General features: G+C 45.6%; 2 protein-coding genes across 18 annotated transcripts in view; one reads left to right on the top strand and one right to left on the bottom strand.

Annotated features, from left to right (window-relative positions):
* AGBL4 (AGBL carboxypeptidase 4) overlaps positions 1-27,282 on the bottom strand; it is a gene marked incomplete at both ends in the record, with an annotated part of 1,419,693 nt that overhangs the window by 111,762 nt on the left and 1,280,649 nt on the right. For both annotated transcript variants that reach the window (XM_081307152.1, XM_081307151.1), the window contains 2 exons: positions 12,544-12,658; positions 24,937-25,026. In XM_081307152.1, the coding sequence (XP_081163278.1) occupies positions 12,544-12,658; positions 24,937-25,026 (205 nt within the window). The remainder of the gene's footprint in view (positions 1-12,543; positions 12,659-24,936; positions 25,027-27,282) is intronic.
* The window catches only part of LOC308656269 (uncharacterized protein), a 191,277-nt gene that overhangs the window by 83,937 nt on the left and 80,058 nt on the right, over positions 1-27,282 (top strand). The window contains exon 7 of one of the 16 annotated variants that reach the window (XR_014023679.1): positions 5,785-6,405. The exons of the other annotated variants lie outside the window; for them this stretch is intronic. The gene's annotated coding sequence lies outside the window, so the exon portion shown is untranslated. Of the gene's footprint in view, positions 1-5,784; positions 6,406-27,282 lie in introns of those variants that run through there. 16 annotated transcript variants of the gene reach the window in all.

Genomic DNA, 27,282 nt, shown 5'->3' with positions numbered 1-27,282 from the left:
CAATCTCGCCCTGAGCACCGTGAGGCTGCATACTCCCAGGAGCCTTGGCATTGACAAGCAGAGATGTATGGGGCATGCGTGCAGTTGTCCCCTGAACACAGCAGTTTTTCAGCATTACCAATGAGCTGTATTGGATTAAGTATATTTGCACCAAAAGCAAAATAAATATTGCTTTATTTAATGCCACAAAAAGGTTGGGATTCAATTGCCCTTGGCCCGAGGCACCTTCCAGCTCTATTGATTGGCCAGTGTCAGAATGCCAGACAATCTGTCATCATCAGCCTCTGCAGAGTGCCCAGCAGGTGGGTTGGGCTCTGCTGTGGTGTAGTCAGAGGCAGTGCCCTTTGTCCCAAACAGAAGGGGTGATCATAACACAGCCCTCCCTCATCACCACTTCCTCAGATCATCACAACCAGGAGCTCTCTGTGAGCAGACTGCGAGAAAAGAGAGGAGGATATGTAAGAACACCAGCTTCAAAGTCTGGGTTTGGGTTCGAGTCTCAGATCTGTCACCAAATAGCTTTGTGACTTTGGACAAATTCATCTGTTTTGCTCAAAGACCTTAAAAAAGCTATTATGACAGAGAACTGAATCTCCCTCACTCCCACCTCGTCTTTGATGAGAGCACACTGACGGGTACCTGGCAGAGGCTCAGGTGAGCTGCACAGAGGCTCAGAGGGTGAAGGAATTTGTCCATGATTCAGCGAGGAGTAGTAGAAGATTGAACCCAATCTGCTGGCTCTGAAGTTGCATGCTTAGCCATCATTCTGCTCTCTCTTAGAAGTCCTAGGAGTCCAGGCAGAGCCTGATAGAGGACTGCCCCTCAAGGCGGCAGGAAGTGCATACAAATTCATTTAAATGAGGAAACTAAGTCTCCAATGAGGGACGAGCATGAAAGTTACCTGTATGCAAATTGATGAAAGGCCCCCCTCACCAGGCTGAGCAGCTACAAATAGGTGTCCCTCTGGGTAGCTAAAGATAAAATGATGCCACTTTCTCTGGCCAGAGACTGTGGTTCAGGAGCAGTCAATTCCCCAACCTTTGTGCAGTGAGCAAACTGCCTGTCCATGCGAGGCCCCCTTGGTTGGCAGTAAAGCCAGGATCAGCACTAGGGTTTCCTACTCTAAGATTCAGTGAGGTCTTCACACTTCAATGGTGGCCTTTTTGGCACTGTGGTAGGATCAGGGGGAAGGGTTCACACCTGGAAACAGGAGCATCTCCAACGCCATACACCACGGGGCCCACTCCCCCAGCAATATCCCTAGCAGGCAAGGAGAAGTTTTGATGGAGTGTCTTCTCCCTGTGCCGGGCATGTGCTGCAGGGGTTCACCCTTCCTCCCTCCTGTCTCCTGCTTGGCAGCAACAAACACAGGACTTGAAGGCAGGGTTTGTCCTGCATTGCAAATAACACCTGGAGAGACACATTGAGCACAATCCCCATGCTTCAAAAATGGGGATGCAGAGGGATGTGGCAGAGAGCCTTGTCATAGTCACACAGCTATGTTAGGGCTGCAAGTCCATTCCAGAACCAAGGGGTTATATTTCTCCCCATAAGAACACTGACAAGCGTTCTTTTTTGAAAGGTCTAATGGAGGACATTTTCTAAAGGAGCTCGTTGGCCCTCAGAGCTAGGAATTAGCTATTGCAACATCTTAGGTAAAGAAGGGTAGAGGAGAATCGAGGGGGAAGAAGTCCTTTATGTCTTCTCAAGATCTGGGAACTGATAAGCCCCTCACTTGCCCACCAGCTCTGAGAACAAGGAGGCTGAGAATGACAGTGAATCCAAGTGTGGACTCTTGGAGTCATGTTGCCCAGATAAAATCCTGGCTCAGCTGCATGATATCTTTGTGGCTGGGTTTCTCTGTGCCTCAGCCCTAATCTGAAAAGTGGGGAGTTTGCCACAATCAAAGGGTTGCTTTCAGAACTAAATGAGATTGTACATGGAAAATGCTGAGGACACTGTCTAGTTTGAGATGAGCACATGTGTTAGCTCTTCCTAGGATGTGATTTTGGCAGGATCTTCAGAGTCTGATGTTGGTAGGATGTTCAGGGTCCTCCACAATCTAGTGCCCACTTATCCCTACACTACTTATACCATGTCACTGTTCTGTGCACCATGCAAAACTAGTACATTGAAGGGCTCCTGAGCTAATTGCACAAAGGTGACCCTCCAATGGGCTGGTGCAATTTTACTGAGTCTCCAGACTTGATAAGTCTGGGCTGCACCTTAGCCTCCACTGCCCTATTAGCTGGTGGCTCTGTATGATGGATGCATTATACGCTGTAGCGGGCTGCAGCCCTGATCACATGCACCAGCCACTCCAGACCACACTGTATTCTCCAAGAATCCCCATCATTCAAGGCTCAAGCAACAAAACTCAGAAGCTTGGGCTCCAAATAAGATTTGTGGGTTTAATTCCTGGATCTCCTACTATTAACAGCGGGACCTGGGGCAAATGACTTAACCACACTGTGTGCATTGGATCCTTATCTGCAACATGAGAATAACATTAGGACCTACTTTGTAGATTTACATGGTTGTTAGGCAAACTCCTTGTTGCTTTCCATATGAGTGGGGACTTCATTCTTCCTCTCCACTTCCTTGCTAGCCCTTTCTTGAGGAAGAGGGTGGACCTTATCTGATTAGTCCACTTGAGAAAAGGAGCAGAGCCTTGCTCCTCTTGGCATGTATTTTCTGGATCTAGAGCCCTAAAGGGAAGGTCCACTCTGGCCTCCTGTCTGCCATGTGGTGTGCTTTGTTGAGGCAGTCACTTCCCGGTCTGCTTTTGGCTGGTGGGGAAGCTAAGTTTTGGAGTGAAGTAGAAAGAGATCAATTTTGGCTATGGGGATTGACCATGCCTTCCAAATTGTGCTTTTATTAATAATAAAATGGATATTTTGACCTCTACTTTTCTGAGATTTCCTTCTGAAATGGCAATATGGTGAATGGAAGCAGGAATGTGTCATCACCCCTAAATCTCCAATGGACTAACACGTAGAAAACAAGTGAACAGTGTCTGGCAGCTTATTTAAGTTTGATGGATGCTTTGTATTATTATCAATATTGCTGTTGACTATTATTCATCCTCTGGTTTAGAACACACCACACTACTCTGTTCCTCTGGCCAACTTGCACTCTCTGCTCAGGACTCCTCTCCCATACCACCTTCAGGACAGTTTCTCTGCCTTCTCCCACCCCAATGCTCCAGGCTGGATTAAGGGGGCCTCTGTATCTCCACAGTCCTGAAGACCCTGGTCTCCCCTTCCCCAGGGTGGTTGTCTCCCCTCTGGGAGCCCAGGGCCATGCCCACCTTGTGTCCCCAGCACATGGGACAAAATATGTGCTGGGTAAATGTTTAAGGGAAGGAAGAGAAAAATAGAAGAGAAGAAAGAAATGATTTAGTTGGAAGGCTTCTTAGACAGGCAGAGTGCCAGAAAAGCCAGAGGTAAACAAGAGCAGGTTGGTATATGCCAATGGAAAGGGCCCTCGATCCTCTTGGCACATATTTTCTGGATCTGGAACTCTAAAAGGAAGGTCCACTCTGGCCTTCCCTCTCTGTCCTTGGGAGTAGGAAGGACTTGGGAGTGGGCGGGATGGGGAGCATTGGAAGGGTAGGGCAGACAGTGAGAGACCTCCATGACACTGCACCTGCTTTGAGGCCCAGACTAAAGACTTAGGTTCTTTCTGATGGTCAATGGGGTGGCACTGAGGACTTTATGTGGAGAACCGGCACTACCCAACCAGTGGTTTCGGAACCGGGACAATGGTGCTGGAGTCCTTGATTCTTCCGCACTGCTTGGCTCCGCCAGTCTCCCTGGCCACTCATTCTGGGTTATTGTCTCCTCGGAGGCCTGTCTTCATTGCAGAATCAATTATTAAAATCAACTTGCTATCAACTCTAACTTTGAAATGCTATTCAGCTGCTTGCAGGGACAGAGATGAGGCGCTGCCTCCACAGACATCTAGCCATCTGGCCTTTTCCATGGAACCTGGCTGGGAAGCTCATTTGAATAATTGGTTTTGGCGGTGTGCACTTGTGGGTTAGACACCTGATTACACTGCCAGCCCCGGTGTCCTTTCAGCCTCTATAGAAACATCACTCAGGTTACATAAAGCTGGAGAGAGTCTCTGGGAGGTAAGGGTCTATTTGGCCCCTGCTGTCACTCAGGCTGCATCTAAACTAACTATGTGGCTCACTCACTGTGTGACCTTGAACAAGTTACTTAGCCTCTCTGTGATTCTTTTTTTTTTCTTTGCTCAAAGGAGGAGAGTGATTCCTCTTCTGCCTATGCCAGGCTTCTCAAAAGGTTCTAAGAAAAGTTGGAGGAGGGGGCTGCAATGCAACAGAAATGGTAGTGGCAAGATTTAGTTAAGGATTCAGGTAGAGGAGAGCTCAAGGACATAGAGCAATGTGCACATGGGCTGTAACAGCTGAATGCTCCCCAGGATGAGGCTTGTGACAGTCCCTTGCCACTATTCTGCTACTCAGTTCTACAGACTTGAGGGAATTCATCTGGGAAATAAGAATATTGATAAAATTGTGCTAAAATTTAAGTGAAACAATAAATGCAAATGCCTAGGACAGTGCCAGGCACAGAAGGTTCAATAAATGTCAGCTATCACCATCATCGTCACCATGATTGTTCAGTCCCTGACACCATGCCTCAAAGATGGGCAATGACAAACATCTGGAGCTTGTTTACAGCAGGAATGAGGGAGAGGGATGGACATGAGTTTACATAGGAAAAGTCAGAAGGCTCTGGGGATGTTCAGCCTGGACCACAGGAACTGGCAGTGGTTCTAGTGGGTGAGGAATAATGAGAACAGATAACCGCACAGCCTCCTGGAGGGCCAGTCACACCCCTTGGTTGTTATCTCCAAGCAAGAATGGCTGCCATGTAGAAGATGGGTGCACCTGAGGACTCCTTTGGAGGGCAGAGGTCGTCTCTATCTGGAAGACGAAGCCTGAACAAAAAATACTCTCTAATAGTCAGAGTGGGCCATAGCATAGTATGGTGCCCGGGGAACCCCCGTGCCTGGAAGTGAACCACCAGAGGGGCATGACTGGCCCTCCAGGAGGCTGTGAGGGGCTCTCTCCAGGTATCCCTCCATGATGCTGTGACAGGGGCATCCAGGGGTGGGGGTGAGTGGCTGGGCAGAGAAAGAGGCTCAGGGTGAGGAGGGAGGGGCTGCTAGATCTCTCAGTGGGGCAATACTTGCTTTGGATCTTTGGTTTCCATTTCTTGCTTGATAAAAATATGTAGATTTTATGCTGTCACAGAGCAAATAGAACACTGACCTGTGTTTTACACATTTTACAGAACATATTTTATGTTCTATTCTACATTGGACATTTGAAATATTTCCTTTTGTAGATGCTAAGGTAGAAGAGCTAGGCCATTTAAAGGTGTGTGTGTGTGTGTGTGTGTGTGTGTGTGTGTATGCATGTGTGCACCTGTGCATATGTGTGCATGTATGTGAAATGCTTCCTCCGATATTTCACCCTCTGCGACATTTAATGATGTTTTGCTGCACATTTTAGTTCCTTTTGATGTCTATTGAACTCCTATAGATTCTTCATCCTTCAAAAGTCCTCCTGATCACAAGGAGGCTCTCCCTGCTTCAGGGGACAATGTGCACAAAGTGTATTGAGGGTCAGTTCTGGTGGGTTCATAAACCTTGTCTGTCCTTTGTGCCAGGGAACCTGAGGCAAGGTTCTTGGTACCTCTGTGCCTCAATTCCCTTCTCTATCTAAAATGGGGCTATCACATGACCTCTTCACAGGGATTCTGGGAGGAGTGAATGAGATGATATGTATGATAGACAGTGGGTAGGCAACCGCCTATAAACACTGGGCTTCTTATCGGCAAGGACAACCTCTGATATCCTTCTGCTTCGCCAAGGCCCAGGACGGGGCCCAACACCCAGCAGGCCCTCAACAACCCTTAGTTAAATTGGATTTACTGCACTGGAGCACCCTCTGCTACATAAAGATTGCCAGAGCTAGGAGACAACAATGGTGAACATCTGCAGATCATACAGCATCCATTCCCACCACGGGGTCTGCAGTGCTGGGCTCTCAAGCAGACTCATTTCTGTGCCTCCCATAGAGGTCTATTCCTCTCCCCCACCTCCATACTCCCAAGCAGCACCGAGGTTTTCTGAAGATGAGGAATTTCACAGCATCCTGCTATCTTTTGGGTAACTGCGTATTTTATGATGACTAATAGGCAATTACTATGGTAATATTGCAATTCAGCATGTGTGAGGTTTGGGAAATGAGAAATTATGGGTAACTACTTTGGACTCATTTCTATGGTAACAAAAAGTAATTGTCATTAAATACCAGTTATACTGAGGCTGTACCTGGTAATTATAGATTTTTATGCCCAGAAACATAAATAAAACCAATAAATTTATTCAAAGGTCTATGACTGTTTACTTATACGTGGCTCTATGGAATACACAATGACAAGCACCTAATTAAGAAATGCAAACCCAACACAGAGTTTCATATTGTCATATGGAGATGGAAAGTCTGTTTTTCAAATGCAAGGCAACTTGGGCATTGCAAATGCTCAGAAAACGCAGTCGGGTATGGAGGGGGGCTGTCTCCTCTGCAAAGAAAGGGATGGGCAGGAGGAGGTGATAGAGAGAGTGTACAAATGCTGTCATATGGGTGCATGGCCTTGCATCTGCAAGATACTGAGAATTGCTAATCTATCCTAAACTGAATCAGCCCATCACCCCATACCCCAAAGGCCTTCCAGTTTCTTGGCTCTGCAAAATCCACCCCTCAAACCTCAGGTCCCAGATCCCCTCAGAGCTCCATGAAAGTGTTCACATTGCAAACTCAGTAGCCCATATGATTCTTTTTCTTTCTTTTCACTGTGGTTAAAAAAAATACAACAGAATATAAAATTTATCATTTTAACCATTTTTAAGTGAACAATCTGATGGCATTAAATACAATCATAATATGGTGCTACCATCACCACCATCCATCTCTGAAATTCTATACCCATTAACCCCCAACTCTGTATCTATTCAACAATAAATCCCTATTCTCCCCCTTCCCCTGGCAACCATGATTCTACTTCCTGTCTCTGTGAATTTGACTGTTAGACTACTTTAAGTACCTCATATAACTGGAGGCACGCAGCATTTGTCTTTTTGTGACTGGCTTATTTCAGTTAGCCTAATGTTTTCAGGATTCTTTCATGTGGACCTGCTGCTCTTCGTTCCTCTCCCCAGAGCTTCTACTAATGAGGAAAGGTGCCTTTCACCACATTTCACTCTTCTAAGAGGGTGGAGGGAGACTGAAGCTTGGGGAGAATGTGTCCACTCCAAGGATAAGTAAGACTCAGAGACAGGACAGAGAGCTGCAGTGCTCTGCTTCTGCCCACAGCTTGGTAAGGAAAGAGTGTGCGGAACAGAGTGTTCCTGGATGCAGGCTGTGGCCCCGCCCATGGCGCTTCACCTTCCCAGAGTTGGTTTCCCCTTTGCTCAAATGGATACAGTAAAAACTGACTTCCTTTCAAAGAGTTGTAATAATCAAATGTGGTTTCAAAGTGCCATTAAGAATATGAGGCCCTGTGTGATGACAAAGTGTGGCTGAGAAGCCAGAAGTGGCTAAACCATAACAGTATTCACATCAACAATGGCACATGGAGAAGACACCTTGGGTTAGGAGGCCACGTGGATGAAGATAAAAGGTTGGAAGCTGATAGCACCTGGCAATGGTCACTTTACTCCAGGGCCTGCAGCACAATTGTGGAACACTGCTGTTTGGCTCATTTATTCATTCACAAAATATGTATTAAGGGCCCATTCTGTGTCGGACACTGTGTCAGGCACTGGGGCCTCGGGAACAAGAGGACAAAGTCCTGAGCCTGGAGTTTACAGAGGAGAGGTGGGGACAAACATTGAACATATATTAGTCACATAAATGCACATGACTACACATGAGGCCAAGGGTCATGAAAAGGCACTACAGAGTGCTATGAAAGAGCACAGTTGGGGACCTGCTACATGTTGCAGGTGCTGGGAAGGACTTTCTGTGAAGTAGCTTTATATCTAAGACCTGAAGGGGGAAAAAAGGTGAGGGTATTTTAGTCAGCTTTTTTTGTCTCCCTGATCAAAAGACCCTACGAGAACAATTAGAGAAGGAAAAGTCTATTTGAGGCTCATTGTTTCAGAGATCTTAGACCATAGACAGTGGCTCCATTGCTCTGGGTCCAACATGAGGAAGAGCATCATGGTGGAGGGCCATGAAGGAGGAAAGCAGCTCAGGACAAGGCCACCAGGAAGCAGAGAGAGAATTCTGATCCCCAGGGATAAAGTGTAAACCCAAAGGCAGGCCCCCAGTGACCCACCTCCTCTGGCCACACCCTGCCTGACCATAGTCACTACCCAGGTAATTCATCCAAGTGGATCAATGTGCTGAGTAGGTTAAAGCTCTCATAACCTAATGTTTCACCTCTATACTTCCTGGCATTCACACAGGAGCTTTTGGTGGACACCTCATATCTAGGCCACAACACAGTGTAACTGGAATACAGCAAGCAAAATGGAGTATGCAGTTGCCCTGTGTCTTTATTATACACTATGTTATCTATTTCCATATCATTTAATATAAGTATTATAGATAGCTATGGTAGAGTGCATTATAGTTGCCACATACTGTTGCTCTAAACTTTAGGTTTCATATACTTTTACCACAACCATAGTCTAGTACCATTACAGTAGGCTGTTGGTGAATATGGCATTCGCCATCTCTCATGGTATAATAGCCAGCTATTGCTATTAAATGCTGGAATATACCTCCACTACTATTAATATCATAGGACAGATCTTGTATTATTAAACATAAGCTTAGCTGATGAAACCTGGGAAATATCTCTAACTAGTCTCCCTGTATTGGGTTGCATGGTTCTTTAATGTGGAGAAAGAGGAAGAGGAGTAACACATTTGTTATTAGAACTTCCAGTGTGTCTAGCACTGTGCTTTAATGCATTATCTCACAAAAGCCTAATAACTCTTTAGTATGCCCATTCACAGACAAGGAAAAGAAGCTTAGGGAGGTCCTGCCATTTACCCAAGGTCATACAGCAGAACTTGAAATCCCACCTGACTGACCCCAAAGTCCACATTCTCAACCACAGAACTTCACTCCCTCCAAAGCCCTCAGCTTCCCTTGCCACTGCAGGGAGCTGGCCTGTTGAACTGTCCCTCCAGCCTGGTCCAGTGCCTCAGGGCAGGCTTGCCTTGACCCTCAGGGTCTGGCACATCTGGCCATGGCTGTGGAAGGAGTGTGGGACAAGAGGGGCGAGCAGGGCTAATGCAGGCACACCTGGATCCCTGGCTACTCCCCATGGGCCACAGAATCAAGGCAGAGTCTTCAGCTTCTCTGAGAGACTACACACCCAAAGGGAGATGTTGGAAGAACAAAGATCAGAGGGCATGAGAGCGAGGCAGAAGCCTGACTGTCTCCAACTGACCTGCGACCAATGGCTTGATCAGCTCCCGTGGGTCCGACTTGCTTACCTCCCTAGAATTCTGAATACACACCCTTGACTTCCTCCTTTTCCTTCCTCCCTCCCTCTCTCCCCACCACCCTACTTAATCTGTCCTTTCTTCCTTCCATCCTCCACCCCAACAACATTTCTTCCTATACTCAAACAAAAAATAGGAAGTTTGAGAAGATTTTTATTATTTGACAAACCTTGACAAAGCCCCTCCTTCAAGATGTCATGAGGATTAAATGTGTGTGAGTGTTTGACAGGTCATTGAGTCAGCAAGCAAAATTTCTGGAGTAGCATTTCCTACTGTATGTTTTATAAACCTAATGTGGGTGGCAGGGGGTGAGGACTGCGACACCCTGAGAAACACTGAGTACTATATTCTCTTGGGGTTCTCCCTGTGTTTACTAGTGCATTGAAAATTCTGAAAACTCTTTATTGTAAAAGGATTTTAACCGCATTTAACTCAGCATTTCCTAAACTTATTTGAACTCTTAATTCTTTTTTTTTCCCTTTAATGCCTTCACAGGTCTCCCTGGGCCCTCGAAATACTGCTGTAGAGAGCAGTGTGGCTCTGGAAGGGGCTGGCCTAGGAGACCTCTAGGGCACCTTGAAGCTCTCAATTCTGACTCTTTGTTATTATTTTTCATACTCTCCGAAGCTGTAGTCGTGAATTCTCATGATTGATAGGCTCTTTGTTGCTATTCAGAGCTGTTTTAGCAACAGGATTAATGCCTGTGGTTAGAGATTGTTTCCAACTCTCATAATGAGAAAAAATCACATATTCTCACTAGGAGAATGTTGGGGATTGAAACTTCACTATGAAACCATTTCTGAGGGTTGGAGTCCTTTTATCCTAAAGCCCCCAAATCACAAATTATGGACCTGGAAGATATGTAGAAAGCATCTAGCCCCCGCATCACCACCCCACTGTCCATCTGAAGGCCTGAAAGGGGAGGCGTCTTGGCCAAGGTCACAGACCTCTTTTATAGCAAATCCTTCCCTGGACAGCAGATGATGACAGAAATAGAGTGTGGAGTGGCGATATTGACCTCTCTCTGACCACTGCAGCTCTTGTAATTAAACAGAAATGTTAACCTAAATCAAATGCTCTTTCCACCAGCATTATTACTAACGGGGCAATCTGTCTAGGGGAGGTGGGAAGGCCCTGCTCTCAGGTCTGTAAGGAGCCTTAAACCTGCAAATGCTAATGAGCCATCACTCCAGCCAATTAAGAGAGGCAGCAAAATCGTCTTTAACAAAGGCTTCATGCATCCCCTGGGGTCTCTCTAACTCATACCCAAGGGTGCCAGGCAGCCCCTCTGGACCCAATTTTCATGGCTTTAGAAAGTAGTAAATTAACTCTGTGTGAATGGGCCTGGCTGGGTGTCAGGAGATCTGGCTCTGATCTGAGTTCAACCAAGGACCTTGAAAAGGTCCCATTTCATCTCTAAGTCTCAATTTCTTCATCAGTAAAGTCATCCCTTTCATTCACTTATGTTCATTAAATATTTTTTGAGCATCTACTATGAGCTGGTAGACAATGGGGACACAGAGACCATGGAGGTTCAGCCTTGCCTTCAAGTGACTTGAAGTCCAGCAGGGCCTGTGCAGTAGGATGACTTGTGGGCCTGAGGGAAGGGGAGGGGCCAGCTGTCTGGGATTGGGGGATGATTTCTAGAAGAGTTGCAAAGAGGGTTAGTGAGATGAAGAAGGATGAGGAGGTGCTGGGCAGAGGGCTGGCTACCTGTATAAGGGTAAGAGGACGGGGCCAACAGAGTGGATCACTGGGCTTTGTGGGCAAGGAGGATGGTGCACATACAGCCTCCAGGGCGTGCCAAGCCTTGCCTGCAGAGCTGAGGAGTTTGGACATTATCTTTGAAGCTGTGAGCCTAATCAGCTGTAATGCTGTACAATTTGGATAGTGAAGCTAGATGGTCACTGATTCACTGGTTTTGTGACCTTGGGCAAGGCCTCAAGTGTGCAGTAAGTGTAGCATCTTTATCTATCTCAAAGGATTCAATGTTCCTCTGGCAGATGATCCCCAGGTTGTGAAATTTTAGGCTGTAGATTATGGTGCTAAGACAAGAGAAAGAGCATTCAAGTTGGGAGGGCCTAAGTGGGAGTGGGCCCGGCTGGTCTGCCCATGCCAGAGGGAAATGCTGTACACTGATCTGGGAAGCCACTCTCCTTCGTTAGTGATCTCCAAGTAGAAGCATAGCAATGGAGCCGTGATCATTAGAACCACCATATGAGGCTCTGCAAGGCACATTCCTCCCCACCGTTTCTTTTCATGTCCTGTCAGGTAAATTTTATCCCCAGGTAATTATTATCTCTCCCTGAGCACCAGAGAGGGAAAGTGAATTCTCCAAAGTTACACAGGAAGTAGGTGTTAAAACCAATTCTATGGAGCTGAAGAATATCATGCTAAGTGCCATAAGCCAATCCCAAAAAAACCAAACCGAATGTTTTCTCTGATAAGTGGATGCTAATTCACAATGGGGAGCAGGGTAGGGAAGAACAGAGTTACTTTAGATTAGGTAGAGGGGAGTGAAGGGAGGGGAGGGGGCAGGGGGGTAGGAATTACAATAGAATGAATCAGACATTTTTACCCTATTTACATATATTACTATATGCCTGGTGGGATTCTACATCATGTATAACCAGAAGAATGGGAAATCATACTCCATTATATATGATGGATCAAAGTACATTCTACTGTCATGTATAACTAATTAAAACAAATTTAAAAAATCAAAAACAAAACAAAAAACAAATCCTACTTCTCCTGATGTCTGGCCTAGTAAGCTGTTCAGAAAGCCCCAGCAAGTGACCTCAGATGAATTCGTGAAAAAGCCAAGGGTCATTTAGCCACATTCCCAAGAACCAAGGTGAAACTTCCTCCCATGAACTCATGGGTAGTCCGAAAATTCTTTCTCAAAAGTGCATCCTCTGTTTCCTCTTGGTGCCATGTCCCCACCCTGGGACTACCTGCTTCCAGGCCTCCTCCCTCTCCCCTCACCTGTAATTGCCCAGGTAGACTCCATCGGGGTTGAGCATCGGTGCAATCTTGAAGACCAGGTGTTCTCGCAGGACACGGGCAATCGGGTGCTGGCTTACGAGGAAGTCGATGATCCCTAGGGAAAAAGAAGTGTTGGGGTTAACCTCAAAGTGCTTCGAGAAGGAGGGAGCACATTTCTCCTGATTTGGAAACATTAAGAGTTTGGTAGCTGATGTTTGGCCTGTGATGTTATCAGCTGCTACAGAGCTGCAGCTCTGGACGAGGTGCTACCCAGTGAATTTTACAAACTTATCTCTGTTTCCAAGAGACACACAGCTCAAGACACAACACTGAAGCCCAGGGACAGGACACAGGGAGAGCATTTCCTGCCTGAGAAAAGAAGGAGGGCTTCAAGAAGAGATGGCAATGGAGCTGTGCCTTGGAGGCCTTGAATGACACCGATAACCTCTGGACTGTGTTCTCATTGCTGCAACCCGAGGGGTCTCCCTAAAGTGTGAATCTGATCTGTCACTTTTTTCCTTGGTGATGGCCTCCATCTATGTACGGGAGAGGGCACAGGAGAATCAAGGGCTCTGACTCTCGCCCCTCCTCTCATCTCCACATTTCCACGTCTTCATTGGAGATCTGAAAAATGGACAAAGTGTGGCTCTGGCCTTCCATGAAATTAGTGAAAGTGATAGAAGAGTGAGAGACCTCTCCCAATGCAGAGGGGTCCCATTTCCTGCTGGAGAGTGCAGGAGAGGCCTGGAGGAGAAGGGAACCTTTGAACGGGGCCCTGACAGGTAGGTTTGACGGGCAGGAGGAAGGTGTCGGGGTCACTAAAAACGACCCATGCGCCCAGCGTCAGGTGCTTAGCTGTTGGAATGATAAATTGCTCCAGAGCACATTCCAAAGCTGCTGTGACCAGTGAGGGACATCTCAGGCTTTTCATTATGCCAAGCTGAGCATCCAGTGGCAGCGAGAGCCGGTTGGACATCATTTACTTCTCTGCCGACGCGGCAGTGGACCAGATGCCCTAATTTATTTGTTGGTCCTCATATTAAAGTTACAGTTTGCCAGTAAACAGGCAGGGTAATGATGCCAGGCACCCTTGTTGGGGGCTAATAATCGCTTAATCTGTCCACTAATTGACCCCAGCTCCCGGGGCAGCGCTCCATCAAGAAGCCAGCCTGCACTCAGGGCCTGGCAGAGCTGCCTCAGAGAATGGGCTTCTGGAAATGGAGTGGCTCATTGTGATCCATCCTCCTTCACAGATGAGCAGATTAATTGGGCTGCCAATTAGGCAGCTAATAAAAGAATGAGAGAAAACAAAGCCAAGACCAGAGACTGCAGCCGCCCAGAACTTCCTCTCCCAGGTGGACATGGGGCAAGGAGAGGGCAGGTTTTAGATTTATCTTGTGGCTTGGGTCAGACACAGTTTAACAGAGATCATTCCCACTGATCAGAAGATATTTTTTTTTCTTTTTTTTGGTGTTAGAGGAGGGTGGTCAGGGGATATTTTGAAGAGGAATGTAGGAGAAAGTAAGAATGGAGAGAAAACGCCCTCCCTGATTGTGTATCAAAAGCATTGCAGGGACCCAGGGAGCAGAAAGACTTGGGGACTTGAATTTGAATGTTAACTGTTCCTTAGGTGGAGCTGTTGCTGAAACCAGTTTTCTCTGTCAGAATGGAAGGATGCGGATGCCTCATCTGGAAGTTTGTTGTGTGACTGGGAGAGGGCTCCTGTGCCTCTGCTGCCTTCCGGCACCTGAAGAACCCACTGGGCCAAGTCATCTCAGAGCCGAGGAGTGAGGCAATGGAAGCAGGAGTCCTGGCCTGTGACGTTTACTAACTATGCAAACTGAGGATAAGGACTCTGAATTGGAGAAGCCAGCAAACCAGAACAGGACCTGGGCTCTAGTTTTCACTAAGATGCTGAATGATCTATAGAAAATCTCTGGGCCTCTTCTCTTTAAAGTTAAGAAAAAGAACCAAACAATGCCCCAGATGCATCCCACACTGACATTCTGTGATCCCATCTATTTTATACCTTCCCCCAAGGAGAGGAGGCCTCCTCCTGTCAAGTGAGAACAATCTCCCTCCTGCTGGGAGAGTCCATTAGATCCCTTGATACTAGTCTTTGTTCCGTCTGTGAACAATGTTCGCCATGGTCCTTTCCTTTGAATCAGGAAGATGGAAGACAGCAGGGCAGTGGGAAGGCTGGGAGAGGAAGGAAAAGTGATGCAAGGTTTGCAATTGAAGTTCAGTGGCAGAGATCCTTGCCTGGAGCCAGTCTCCAGCTGGCCAGGAGGTACCGCACCATTGTTGTTATTTCAATCAGAGTGCTTGGTTCAGGGTTGGCACACAGGGGGTGCTTAATAATGCCTATTGATGGATCATTCCCAGGAACTCATTCAACCTTGACCAAGTGTGAGATTAGTTGAACTGATAATCACTCATTCTACAAACACTGCCAGGCAGGGCAAATGCCAGGCATCCTACATGAATAAGATGTTCCTGCCACTGAGGGTGTGTGGGGAGAAAGCAGCTCCCCACTGACCGGCCAAGGGGAACAGCACAGAACTGGGAGAATAAGGAAAGCCCCAGCCAGCCTGGGGGTCAAAAAGGGATCATGAAGAACAAACTTATAGGAAGCGTAGAGAGCCAGATGAAAATGTGGCAGGAAGACATTCCGGGCAGAGGATTCTTACTGCCAGACTTGGTGGTGGTGAGGAAGAAGACGACCTATTTGGTAACAGACAGCTTTTCAACTCCAGGTGTGCAGCAGTATGGTTTAAAGGGCAGATCCTGAAACAGAACTCTCCAGGGGTTTGACTGCTATTTCAGGAGTCATTCATTCTCTGTGTGGCCTTACCTTCTAAGTTTCTCAGTTTCCTTACCAAGTAAAGTGGGGAGAATAAAACTTACTGTGAGGATTGATGTGTACACAGTAAGTGAGTAAACCTGTTGTTTCAATCACGTGCTTACTCTCAGTTTGCCTGAGGGGAGAAGGAGTGGAGGGCAGAGGAGAAGTGAACAAACAGGGTCTTGCTGGTCCAACTGAAAGTGCATGAAAATCTCTGGAGAGCTATTGCAAGGTTTGAAGCCAGGAAGGCACAGGGTCAGATCTGGGCTCCGGAGAACATCCTCTACTTCAGGTTGCTTAAAGGGAAAGAAAAACGGAGGGCAGGGCAACCAAAGACAGGACAGACGTGGAGGTAGGGGAAGACATAGCAGAGATAGCCAGTAAATGTAAACCAGCTTGCAGTCAGGAACCAGGGTCTGTCATGGTGGTGACCTGCAGGGCCACTGGCATGACCAAGACCCAGAAAATTATGAGAATGTAACGGGTGAAGGTACTACCCCCAAGGGCTTTAAAACTCTGTCCAAATCATACAAAGCTGGGGGAATGACTGACCTTGGCAGAATGGGGCCTCAAAATAGAAACTTAGTTCAGAAAAGTTATATTTCTTGTACCTTGGAGTTTGGGGGATTGAGGCTTGCATCTGTTACTCATGTCTGCATTGCCTCCAGGCCATGAGCTCCAGGATGATAGGGATAGGTCTACTGTCTTTGATGCCATATTCTTAGTGCCTAGTTCAGTGCCTGACATGGGAAAAATGCTCAATAGATGCATGTGAAATGGATGAATAAAGTTAGATCCTCAATGACTACTGTACATGCATTAGTTGGATTGACTTGCATTGTAATTGGCCCCGGAGAAACAAAGTCTGGGTGTGACATCACTAGCTAAGTGCCTAACAGGGGTCTAGAGGGTTTTAGATCCAACTCTGCTGACTCAAATCAGCCCTCTTTCCATTAAGGCAAGATGGGAATAACCAGGAGACTATTTCTATGTGTTTTGCAGGATGATTTGCATATGTCTCTACCATTTTCCCTTTAGAGAGTTCTGTGAAAGATTCACTGTTTGCATCTCCTGCTTAGAGGCAGCACACTAGGGTGGGAAGAGCCCAGGCTTGAAGCAAGACAGCTGAGGTCTCTGCAGGGCCCACAGGACAGTTTGCAGGACAACAGCCTCCTGAGGCCCTCCCCTGACTAGCACAGACCCCTGGTGCCCTCTGTCAAGCCCGGGGGCCTCAGATTACAGAATCACAGGGAGTCTGGTCCTGAAGAGCCTGAGGCTCATGGGGCGACAGTCCTCACCCTCCATCCCCAGCTCTTCCCACTTCACAGATGGAGAGACAGAAACCTAGGAGGGTGAAAGGCCCCTCACACCCCTCTGTGGATCACGCTTCAGCTTATCCTGTGTGGCTGTTTGAATGAGAGAGAGAGAGAGAGAGAGAGAGAGAGAGAGAGAGAGAGAGAGAGAGAGAGAGGAGGAGGAGGAATAGGTAAGAAATAGAGGTGAGAGGAAAGCTCAGTGGGGGAGGGGCAAAGGTCACCATTTCACTGATGGTCAGGAGGTGCTTGGTCCCTGGTGTCTGGTGGCATCAGAGGTTGTGAGAGCCTGGCGTGTACTTCTGTGTGTGTTTGTGTGTATGCGTGTGCATGTATATTCACCCACCTCTCCCCTCCTCTTACCCCCACAAAGCGCCCTGAGGAGGGACTCCCTGAGAGAAGGCCAGCTCTTTATCTCCACGTGGACTCTAGGCCCCAGTGGCGGCCTTGGCAGGAAGCCCAGGGCTCAGGCTGTGAGGCAGGAGACCGGGATATAGTCCCTACTCCATCACTAACTTGAAAGGTGACATTCAGAATCCCTTGACTTTTCTGGAAGGTAGGGCTGAGAGCTGCCCAGGGACTGGGGGGACTGGTGTGGAGAGTACAGGGGAGGGGAGAGGGCCAGCACTTGGTGCCTGCGGTAGCACTGACTCACCTCACCCCACGGCACCTCCTTGGTGCTGCCCTGCTCTGCAGGTGAGGAAACAGGGGTTCTGTGAGCCCAAGATTGGCTGAAAGTCCCCCAGCTGGCAGGTGCAAGTGGTAGGACTCAAACTCAGGCCTGTCCAACCCAGAGCCTAGCTATTCCTGCCCTGCCACTCTCCAGAGGCCGCACTCTTTGCCCTCAGCCGCATTTCATAAATGTTGGTCTCATGAATTCAGTGGGAAGGGTCTGAAGAGGACCAAGTGCTCTGCGGGGGGTGACTTTAGTGAGCGTTGTCCCGACAGCTCCAGCAAGCTCCAGGAGGCAGCAATTGCTCAGCCAGAGTCCAGGCACTGAGGTCTGGGACTGGCTCTGCCAGCGAGCAGAAACCAGCTAGAGGCTTCTCGGGGGGCAGCAGGAACAGAGTGGAGCACAGAGTCCCCGAGTCTCACTAGGGCCTGGGTTCACAGTGAGTGTGGGAGGAACCAGGCATGAAGAGCCTCACAGAGAAGCTGGCACTTGCAAAGCACTCCACTTGTGCCCCTCCCTCCCGCTGCTGGGGACGTTCAGTGCTTACTGTAGTCCAGCCACTGTCCTCAATGTGTCATTTCTTCCTTTATTCTTATAACAACCCTTGAGGCAGGATTCCTTGTATTTCCCTCTGAAGATAAAGGAACTGGGGCACAGAGAGGTTCTGCAACATTCCCAAGGTCACGCTGTAATAAGTAGAGGCTTTGGGATCAATCTCAGGCAGTCTGTCTATGAGTGACCTCACACGACCTGCCACAGGGCAACCCAGGTGCCCCTTGACCTCCCATGCTGCCACTGGAGAATGAGGATAGCGTGTCCTCACAGAGGACATGAGTGAGGTTTGGAGTGAGGTTTAGGCAGAGAGGTGACCTGAGTCAGCCGTCACACCACCAGACAGTCTTAAGGAAATGCAGGCTCGGCCACCCTTAATGCCACCCCTTCTAGAGCTCTGCGACAACATGACTTACTGTAGTCCCAGCAGCAGGTGTATCAGCAGCTCGGCAGTGAGCACTGTGGTCCCAGCCAGATGGGGACCAACAGGCCTCACATGCCTGCTTCCTGCTCAAGGTCACTGAGCCAGTTAATGGGGAAGAGCTAACAGAACCAGAGCTACCCAGTCCTCCTCCCTCCAGGCCCCAGACCGGCTGCCATCCCCAGAACAAGGTGGGCTGGAGTGGGGACGACACTGAGGCTCTGACTGGGGAGGAAACCTCCATCTGGGCTGTCCCCACATGACTGAGAGACCCGACACAGACAGAAGGGGGGTAATGTGCCTGTCCCAGGCTCCTTGAGGATGGATGAATTGTGTGTCTCAGGGACAGAGGCAGAGGCAGATTGGGAGACGACTCCAGGGCCACTGTCTCAATGAATTGTGTGACCTGGGGCAAGCCATGTCACTTCCCTGAGCCTCCACAGCCCCCTCTGTAAAATGTACGTCATCAGAGCTCCGTGCTCTTCCAGGTCTAAACCTTGACCTTCCAGCATTTTCCATCCCTGAGTGGAACAGAGGAGCACGTACAGGCTGGGGAGTTGGCCAGCCCCCTTCTCTGTTTGCTGGTCATGTGGCCTTGAGGATACTCTTTCTGAACTCAGTTTGAGCAACCCAGAGCCAACATAGCCTTTGTTCCTCACATCAGCCCCATACAATGAACAAGAGGGTCCCATTTTACAGATGTGAAAGTGACAGCTGAAGAGCCAGCCCCTGGACCTAAAATATCTGTGGTTTAATGAGGAAAAACAAATGGAAATCAATTATATAACAAGTAATTGACAGTAAAGATCTTTATTGGTGATGGTCCTCTTTAGACCCGTGATGAAGGCAGTGGGCTGCAGGGAGTGGGCTGGGAGGCCCATAGTGGGGGCACTTGGAGTAAGCCTTGGGAGATGGGCAGTACTTGCCCAATGGCAAGGAGTGGCTCAGGTCCTCCTCGGCAGAGGGACAGCTGGTGCCTGTGCTTTGTGATGGAGAGAGGACTTCCCATTCAGGAATAAACCTGTATGGGGCTGGCTGTGTGGGGCTGAGGGATAATGAGGCTGAGGCCAGAGAAGCTGGCAAGAGCTAGATCATGGTGGACTCTGAATGCCATACTGAGGAGTCCGGAATGTACCTTGAGCAGGTAGTGGACAGGCATTGGAAGTTTCTGAAAAGGAGTGAACACTTATTTAAAAACCTCCAGGGCTGGATGTGCCAACTCAGCACCAAAGATGCCTTTTCAGGAAACAGAGTTATCAGAGAGCACCTGAGATGCCCTCAATTTCTCTACACCCCAGTCCTCATCTGTAAAATGGGATGGTGACCTTGCCTTCTGTCTAACACCCACAGAAGAGGTGAGCCCAGGGATTTGGGCTCCCATGGATGAAGGTACTGATGGCGAGATCACTGTCTTTTTACAAACAAGGACAAAGCAGTTCCATCCAATCAGCTGGGGGAACATACCTGCTGCCAAGTTTAGTAACTGACAGATGGTTGCAAGTAAAGGGGAAGGTAAACCCAGGAGGGACCTGGGAAAGGTTACTGCAAGGACAGGGCTGGGAAGGAAAAGGCCAGAAGAGAGAATGTAAGGAGTCAGCTGCAGGGATCAGAGCCCAGCCATGGGTCCCACAAGCTGCTGGGCTATGGGCATGTCACTTCCTCTTCCTGAAACTTACTTTCCTCAGCTGAAAAAGAGAGGGAAGCAATCGTACCTAACCACGGCATTGTTAGAATATGAGCTGGGAGAACGAAACTCATATTTATTTGCATAATGCTTGATAGTTTGCAAAGCAGATTACCTGCTTCATCTTCTCAGATCCCATGGGGAAGGAGGTGGCATCTGTCGAGTGCCTGCTGTGAGCCAGGCACAGGACTGGGTGTTGTGTTTGCATTCATCTCATGCCAGCTTCCTAACAGCCTTCCTAGAGAGCACCGTTATCTTGATTTTACATTTGAGGAAACTGAAGTCACACCACGAGGAGGTGGCACAGCGGTATTTGACCTCAGGGTTGTATGAGCCCACATTTCCAGATGCTTCCATTGCAGTATGTGGTCTCCCTCAAGTTATCTAAACTGTGTAGGCTTTTAAATATCTCTTCATGGTCATTTTGAGGTTGAAGTAAATAAATTCTATAAACTTGGTTTCTCATATGTAAAAATACAGTTAATATTAGTTCCCTTGACATAGGAAGTTATCATAATTACAATAAGTTTAATTAATTAAAACAATAAATTACTTAAAGATGTAAAGTGCTGACTAGCACTTGTCACATGTATAATATATATTTTTACACGTAATACACACACTAGATAGGTACAAATGCGAAAGTATCATCAAGGAGGTGGGATGGTAGGGACTTTTGTACATTGCTGGTGGCAACAGAAAGTTGCAAGTTGTTATGGTTTGGATCTGGAATGCTTCCCCAAGCTCATGTGTTTAAGCAATGTACAAATGTTCAGAGGTGAAAAGATTGGATTATGAGAGGGATAAGTGGATTAATCCATTTGATGGACTAATAATTTGCACTATTGGGTGGTACTGCAGGTAGGTGGGGCATGGCTGAAGGAAGTAGGCACTAGGGGCATACCCTTGGGGACTATATATTGTCCCTGGCTTTCTCTCTCTCTCTCTCTCTCTCTCTCTCTCTCTCTCTCTCTCTCTCTCTCTCTCTCTCTCTCTCCTGGCCACAATAAGCTGAGTAGCTTTCTTCTTCCATTCTTTCTTCCTTGATGTGCTGCTTCATTTTAGGTCCAGAGAAATGGAGGTTGCTGACCATGGACTAAAACCTCTGAAACCATGAGCCAAAATAAACTTTTCCTCCTCTAAGTTGTTCTTGGCAGGTCTTTCCTTTACGGTGGGAGAGCTGACTAACACACGCATTTTGAAGAGAAATTTGGAAATATCTAGTAAAGCTAAAGATGCATACATGTCATGACCCAGAAATTACATTCCCATGTTATACACCTTAGAAAAGAATTTGCACATGTGCACAGGGGGAACATGTATAATAATGTAAAGGCATTATTTGTGAGAATACTGAAAACAAACTAATTATTCATTATCAGAAGAACAGATAAGTAAGGTAAACTACAGATAGTCATGGAATATAATACTGTGGTGAAAAGAAGTGAACTAGAGCTAACCCCACCAACATAGATACTGAGCAGAAAGTAAGTCTGAATGAACCAGAATAATAGTATTTTGATAAAGTTCAAAAAAATGTTATTCACCACATCAATAGACTTAAAAATAAGAACCATATGATCATCTCGATAGATGCGGAAAAAGCATCTGACAAAGTACAGCATCCCTTTATGTTCAAAACTCTAGAAAAACTAGGGATAACAGGAACATACCTCAACATTGTAAAAGCAATCTATGATAAGCCTCAGGCTAGCATCATTCTGAATGGAGAAAAATTGAAGGCATTCCCTCTAAAATCTGGAACAAGACAGGGATGCCCTCTCTCACCACTTCTGTTCAACATAGTTCTCGAAACACTGGCCAGAGCAATTAGACAGACGAAAGAAATTAAAGGCATAAAAATAGGAAAAGAAGAACTTAAATTATCACTATTTGCAGATGACATGATTCTATACCTAGCAGACCCAAAAGGGTCTACAAAGAAACTATTAGAGCTAATAAATGAATTCAGCAAAGTGGCAGGATATAAAATCAACACGCATAAATCAAATGCATTCCTGTATATCAGTGACAAATCCTCTGAAATGGAAATGAGGACAACCACTCTATTCACAATATCCTCAAAAAAAATAAAATACTTGGGAATCAACCTAACAAAAGAGGTGAAAGACTTATACAATGAAAACTACAGATCCCTAAAGAGAGAAATAGAAGAAGATCTTAGAAGATGGAAAAATATACCCTGTTCATGGATAGGCAGAATTAACATCATCAAAATGGCAATTTTACCAAAAGTTCTCTATAGGTTTAATGCAATGCCAATCAAAATCCCAACGGCATTTCTTGTAGAAATAGAAAAAGCAATCATGAAATTCATATGGAAAAATAAAAGACCCAGAATAGCAAAAACAATGCTAAGCAGGAAGTGTGAATCAGGCGGTATAGCTATACCAGACTTCAAACTATACTACAGAGTAATAGTAACAAAAACAGCATGGTACTGGTACCAAAACAGGCGGGTGGACCAATGGTACAGAATAGAGGACACAGAAACCAATCCAAAAAACTACAACTATCTTATATTTGATAAAGGGGCTAAAAACATGCAATGGAGGAAGGATAGCATCTTCAACAAATGGTGCTGGGAAAACTGGAAATCCATATGCAACAAAATGAAACTGAATCCCGTTCTCTCGCCATGCACAAATGTTAACTCAAAATGGATCAAGGAGTTTGATATCAAATCAGAGACACGGCATTTGATAGAAGAAAAAGTTGGCTACGATCTACATACTGTGGGGTCGGGCTCCAAATTCCTCAATAGGACACCCATAGCACAAGAGTTAACAACTAGAATCAACAAATGGGACTTACTCAAACTGAAAAGTTTTTTCTCAGCAAAAGAAACAATAAGAGAGGTAAATAGGGAGCCTACATCCTGGGAACAAATCTTTACTCCTCACACTACAGATAGAGCCCTAACATCCGGAGTATACAAAGAACTCAAAAAATTAGACAATAAGATAACAAATAACCCAATCAACAAATGGGCCAAGGACCTGAACAGACACTTCTCAGAGGAGGACATACAATCAATCAACAAGTACATGAAAAAATGCTCACCATCTCTAGCAGTCAGAGAAATGCAAATCAAAACCACCCTAAGATACCATCTCACTCCAGTAAGATTGGCAGCCATTATGAAGTCAAACAACAACAAGTGCTGGAGAGGATGTGGGGAAAAGGGTACACTTGTTCATTGTTGGTGGGACTGCAAATTGGTGCAGCCAATTTGGAAAGCAGTATGGAGATTTCTTGGAAAGCTGGGAATGGAACCACCATTTGACCCAGCTATTCCCCTTCTCGGTCTATTCCCTAAAGACCTAACAAGAGCATGCTACAGGGACACTGCTATATCGATGTTCATAGCAGCACAATTCACGATAGCAAGATTGTGGAACCAACCTAGATGCCCTTCAATAGATGAATGGATAAAAAAATGTGGCATTTATACACAATGGAGTATTACTCTGCATTAAAAAATGACAAAATCATAGAATTTGGAGGGAAATGGATGGCATTAGAGCAGATTATGCTAAGTGAAGCTAGCCAATCCCTAAAAAACAAATGCCAAATGTCTTCTTTGATATAAGGAGAGTAACTAAGAACAGAGTAGGGACGAAGAGCATGAGAAGAAAATTAACATTAAACAGGGATGAGAGGTGGGAGGGAAAGCTAGAGAGAAGGGAAATTGCATGGAAATGGAAGGAGACCCTCAGGGTTATACAAAATTACATACAAGAGGAAGTGAGGGGAAAGGGAAAAATAATACAAGGGGGAGAAATGAATTACAGTAGAGGGGATAGAGAGAGAAGAGAGGAGGGGAGGGGAGGGGAGGGGGGATAGTAGAGGATAGGAAAGGCAGCAGAATACAACAGACACTAGTATGGCAATATGTAAATCAATGGAAGTGTAACTGATGTGATTCTGCAATCTGTATACGGGGTAAAAATGGGAGTTCATAACCCACTTGAATCAAAGTGTGAAATATGATATATCAAGAACTATGTAATGTTTTGAACAACCAACAATTTAAAAAAAACTGAAAAAAAACATGCAAAAAATGCATGTTCAATTTAGGAATGTTTACATACAGTAGAAGTATCAATAAAGATAAAAGAATGAAAAACACAGAATTAAAGTTGATGGTTATCTGTGGAAGGGAAATTAGGAAGGAGGACAAAGGACTTTAAAGGAATAGATAATACTCTACTTCTTGAACTGATGAATCCCTGGTATCTATTATGTTATTGTTCGAATTTAAGTAATATATTTTTATGGCTGGCTACTGATGACTAATTAAGCATATATTTTATATGGATTAAATATTTAGTAATAAATTTAAAGTATAATTGTAAAGAAATATACTCAATCAAAGAGCATATCTTGTTTACCTTTGGTTGTGTGATGTCAAGCATGCTTCCTTGCTCACAGTGGGTATTTCAGAAGTTGTCAAGTGAATGATTGGATAAATGGGTGAATAGATAATTCTCAGTCTTTACCTTCCCATTTCACGCCCTTCTACCAACATAAACACTGAGCTGGGGCTAGATTTTTGCTAACGCAAGCCACTGGAGACAAGAGGTAGGGAATTTAGGTAACTCTGTACAGCTTAGCCTCAACATGGGGCATATAAGAAGATTTCATTCAGTCCTATCTATTCATTTATTCATCCGTCCATTCATCTGTTCATCCATGGGTGAATCAGGTCAATAAGCATTTATTAAAACAAAACCAAGTAGAATTCAGCAAGAGGTTTTAGAGCAATCTCTTCAAAAAAGTAAATTTCCATAATGACTCTGACTGCACTGTCCCAGAGATCATCACAGTGCCCCATCTCGATGTGGGAGGCAGACACAGGACACCTTGAGATTCCCAGCTCACCTTGGCACACAAATGAAGAGGGTGTTTCCCCCGGGTGGACTCGTCCTGTGATGAATACCACCTTCTGCTCTGCCCCTTCCCGGAGATTGTCTGCAAAATAAAATGGAAGAAGGTCTCTAAGGAGAGCAAGGAAAGCTAAGACTAGGGATTGGTATGTGGGAGGGAGGCGGATAAGGAATGGGTTGGATGCTTTACATTCATCTCTTAAATCATTGGGTTAAAACTATTAAGGCCCATCTATTGCTGACTAATTAAATTATGTCTCTAGCTACCCAAAATTAAAAGACTACATTTCCTTTTTTATGTAACTTTGCATATCATATTAATATGTAATAGTCACAATCATCTGAAGAAGCCATATGAGTGAAGTTGAGTCCCAGAGTCAATGACTGTGACCCAGGCAGTTTATCTTTCTTATTTTCAATGTTCTAAACTATCATTTAAGATAACAATATGAAGTTCATATTATTGTGATGACTTAAAGCTATACATTGTATGACAGTCAGCAAACATCAAGTATATCATGGTGTAAAAATGTTTTCTATTTGTGTTATTAATAGTAGCAGCTGCTTTTAAATTAGCCCCTTCTGCATCAGACACATTATATACATATTTATAATCCTTACAACAATATGAAATTAATACAAATTTTATAAAAACAGGTACTAAGACTCAGAGAAGTTATATAACTTTTTAAAGGTCACCCAGTTAATAGATGATGGTAGGAGCTGAGATTAGAACCCAAGTTTTTGTCTGGTGGTGATGAAGTAACAGGGACACACCTTCAATGACTTTCACCTTCAATGACTACAAAATTAAACAAAACATGCTCAACAATTATCTTTAAATATTGGACAATAGTCAATGTGAGATAAACCATGAGAGAAGGGAAACAAATGAGGTGTGACAGTCCTGGCATTCTGCCTGATGGTCCATCGCAGACCAAGGAGTTGGGAGTGGTGTCCTGAGCAGAGCAGGGAAGTGCCACTAAGGGTCAAATTCAGCAAGTGGCAATTGTGGGGAAACTGAACTCCAGAAAGGAGGAGTACCATAGAAAAAAGGTTGGGATATCTATGAAGGAGTCTTCCTGGGTCTTTGTGAGATCCTATGACGTGCACACATAGGGCAAATCTTCATTCTCTAGTTTGGATTTTGAATGTTCCCCAAAGGCCCAAGTGTTGAAGGCTTGGTCCCCAGCCGTGACACTGTTGGGAGGTGTGAAACTTTAGGAGATAGGGCCTAGTGGAAGAAAATCAGTTCACTGAGAGAATGGAACTCCAACCCCTTCCTTTATACCTTTGCCTCCTAGCAGGCTCCCACCATGACATGTTGTGCTGCCACAGGCCCAAAAGTGTTATGGACTGAACCCTGTGATACCATGAACCACAATAAACCTTTCTTCCTTATGGGTTCTTTATCTCAGGTATTTTGTTAAAAGTGATGAAAAAAAAAAAAAACTGGCCAGGAAGCTGTGAACTGCCCAGTTTTCCAGGATCACACAGAGCTAGGAATTATTTGAATTCCCACCAACAACATAAATGCTTGTTGATCATTCTGGTAGGATGAGAATGAATGTAATCTAGACACATTCTAACAAAGTATTAAAAGAAGTCTGAAAATATAGAACAGAACAAAAGAAACTTAACAGCTTGCTCTCCAAAGCCTAACTCTCTTTAAAGGAAGACAACAAAATCCAGACACTCAACAATGTATATAATTTGCAATATCCAGCATCTGAGAAAAAATTATTAGACATGTAGAAAAGTGGGAAAATATGGCCCCAACTCAGAACCCAAGCTCTTTCTGCCACTATCAAGTTTTCCCTACATAATAATGTTCATCTATTGTGCAAATATGTTATTACATAAAAACAACAGCCAAGAGTGACATGCATGGAAAAGAAGGAGCGGGGGGTGGGGTACTCAGCAAGGGCAGAAGAAAGACTGGCCGGCACAGAGCAGAACAGTGACCTGAACTAGATTTAGGAAGGAACATTGAGTTAAACTGGATTAAAGGCCCCATCCATGTTAGAGGATCATCTAGAGAGAGGGGTATAGAAATAATGAAGAGGCTTTCTCTTTTTAAAGTGCTGGTGATATATCATTTTTAATATGCTTCATCATCCCAACAGAAGCACAAATGTCAGAGGCTAAAGTAAAAAGTATTAGCTCCATTAAACATTGCTCTAAAGGCCTACAACTTGTTTGGTCCATTCAGGTGACCAGTAGGGGCTTGGGGGTCACTGCCTCCCCTGAAAGATGGAAAGAAATGCATGAGAACTCGTCCTGTGCTGATCTCTTTGCTAGGCACATTAAGGAACCAAGAGGGGGACAGGGGCTTACCCAC

The sequence above is a fragment of the Spermophilus citellus genome, assembly GCF_964194105.1.
Source record: "Spermophilus citellus genome assembly, chromosome: 9".
Lineage (NCBI taxonomy): Eukaryota > Metazoa > Chordata > Mammalia > Rodentia > Sciuridae > Spermophilus > Spermophilus citellus.
The sequence above is the reverse complement of the archived record's forward strand: the minus strand, read 5'-3'. Positions and strand labels throughout refer to the sequence as shown.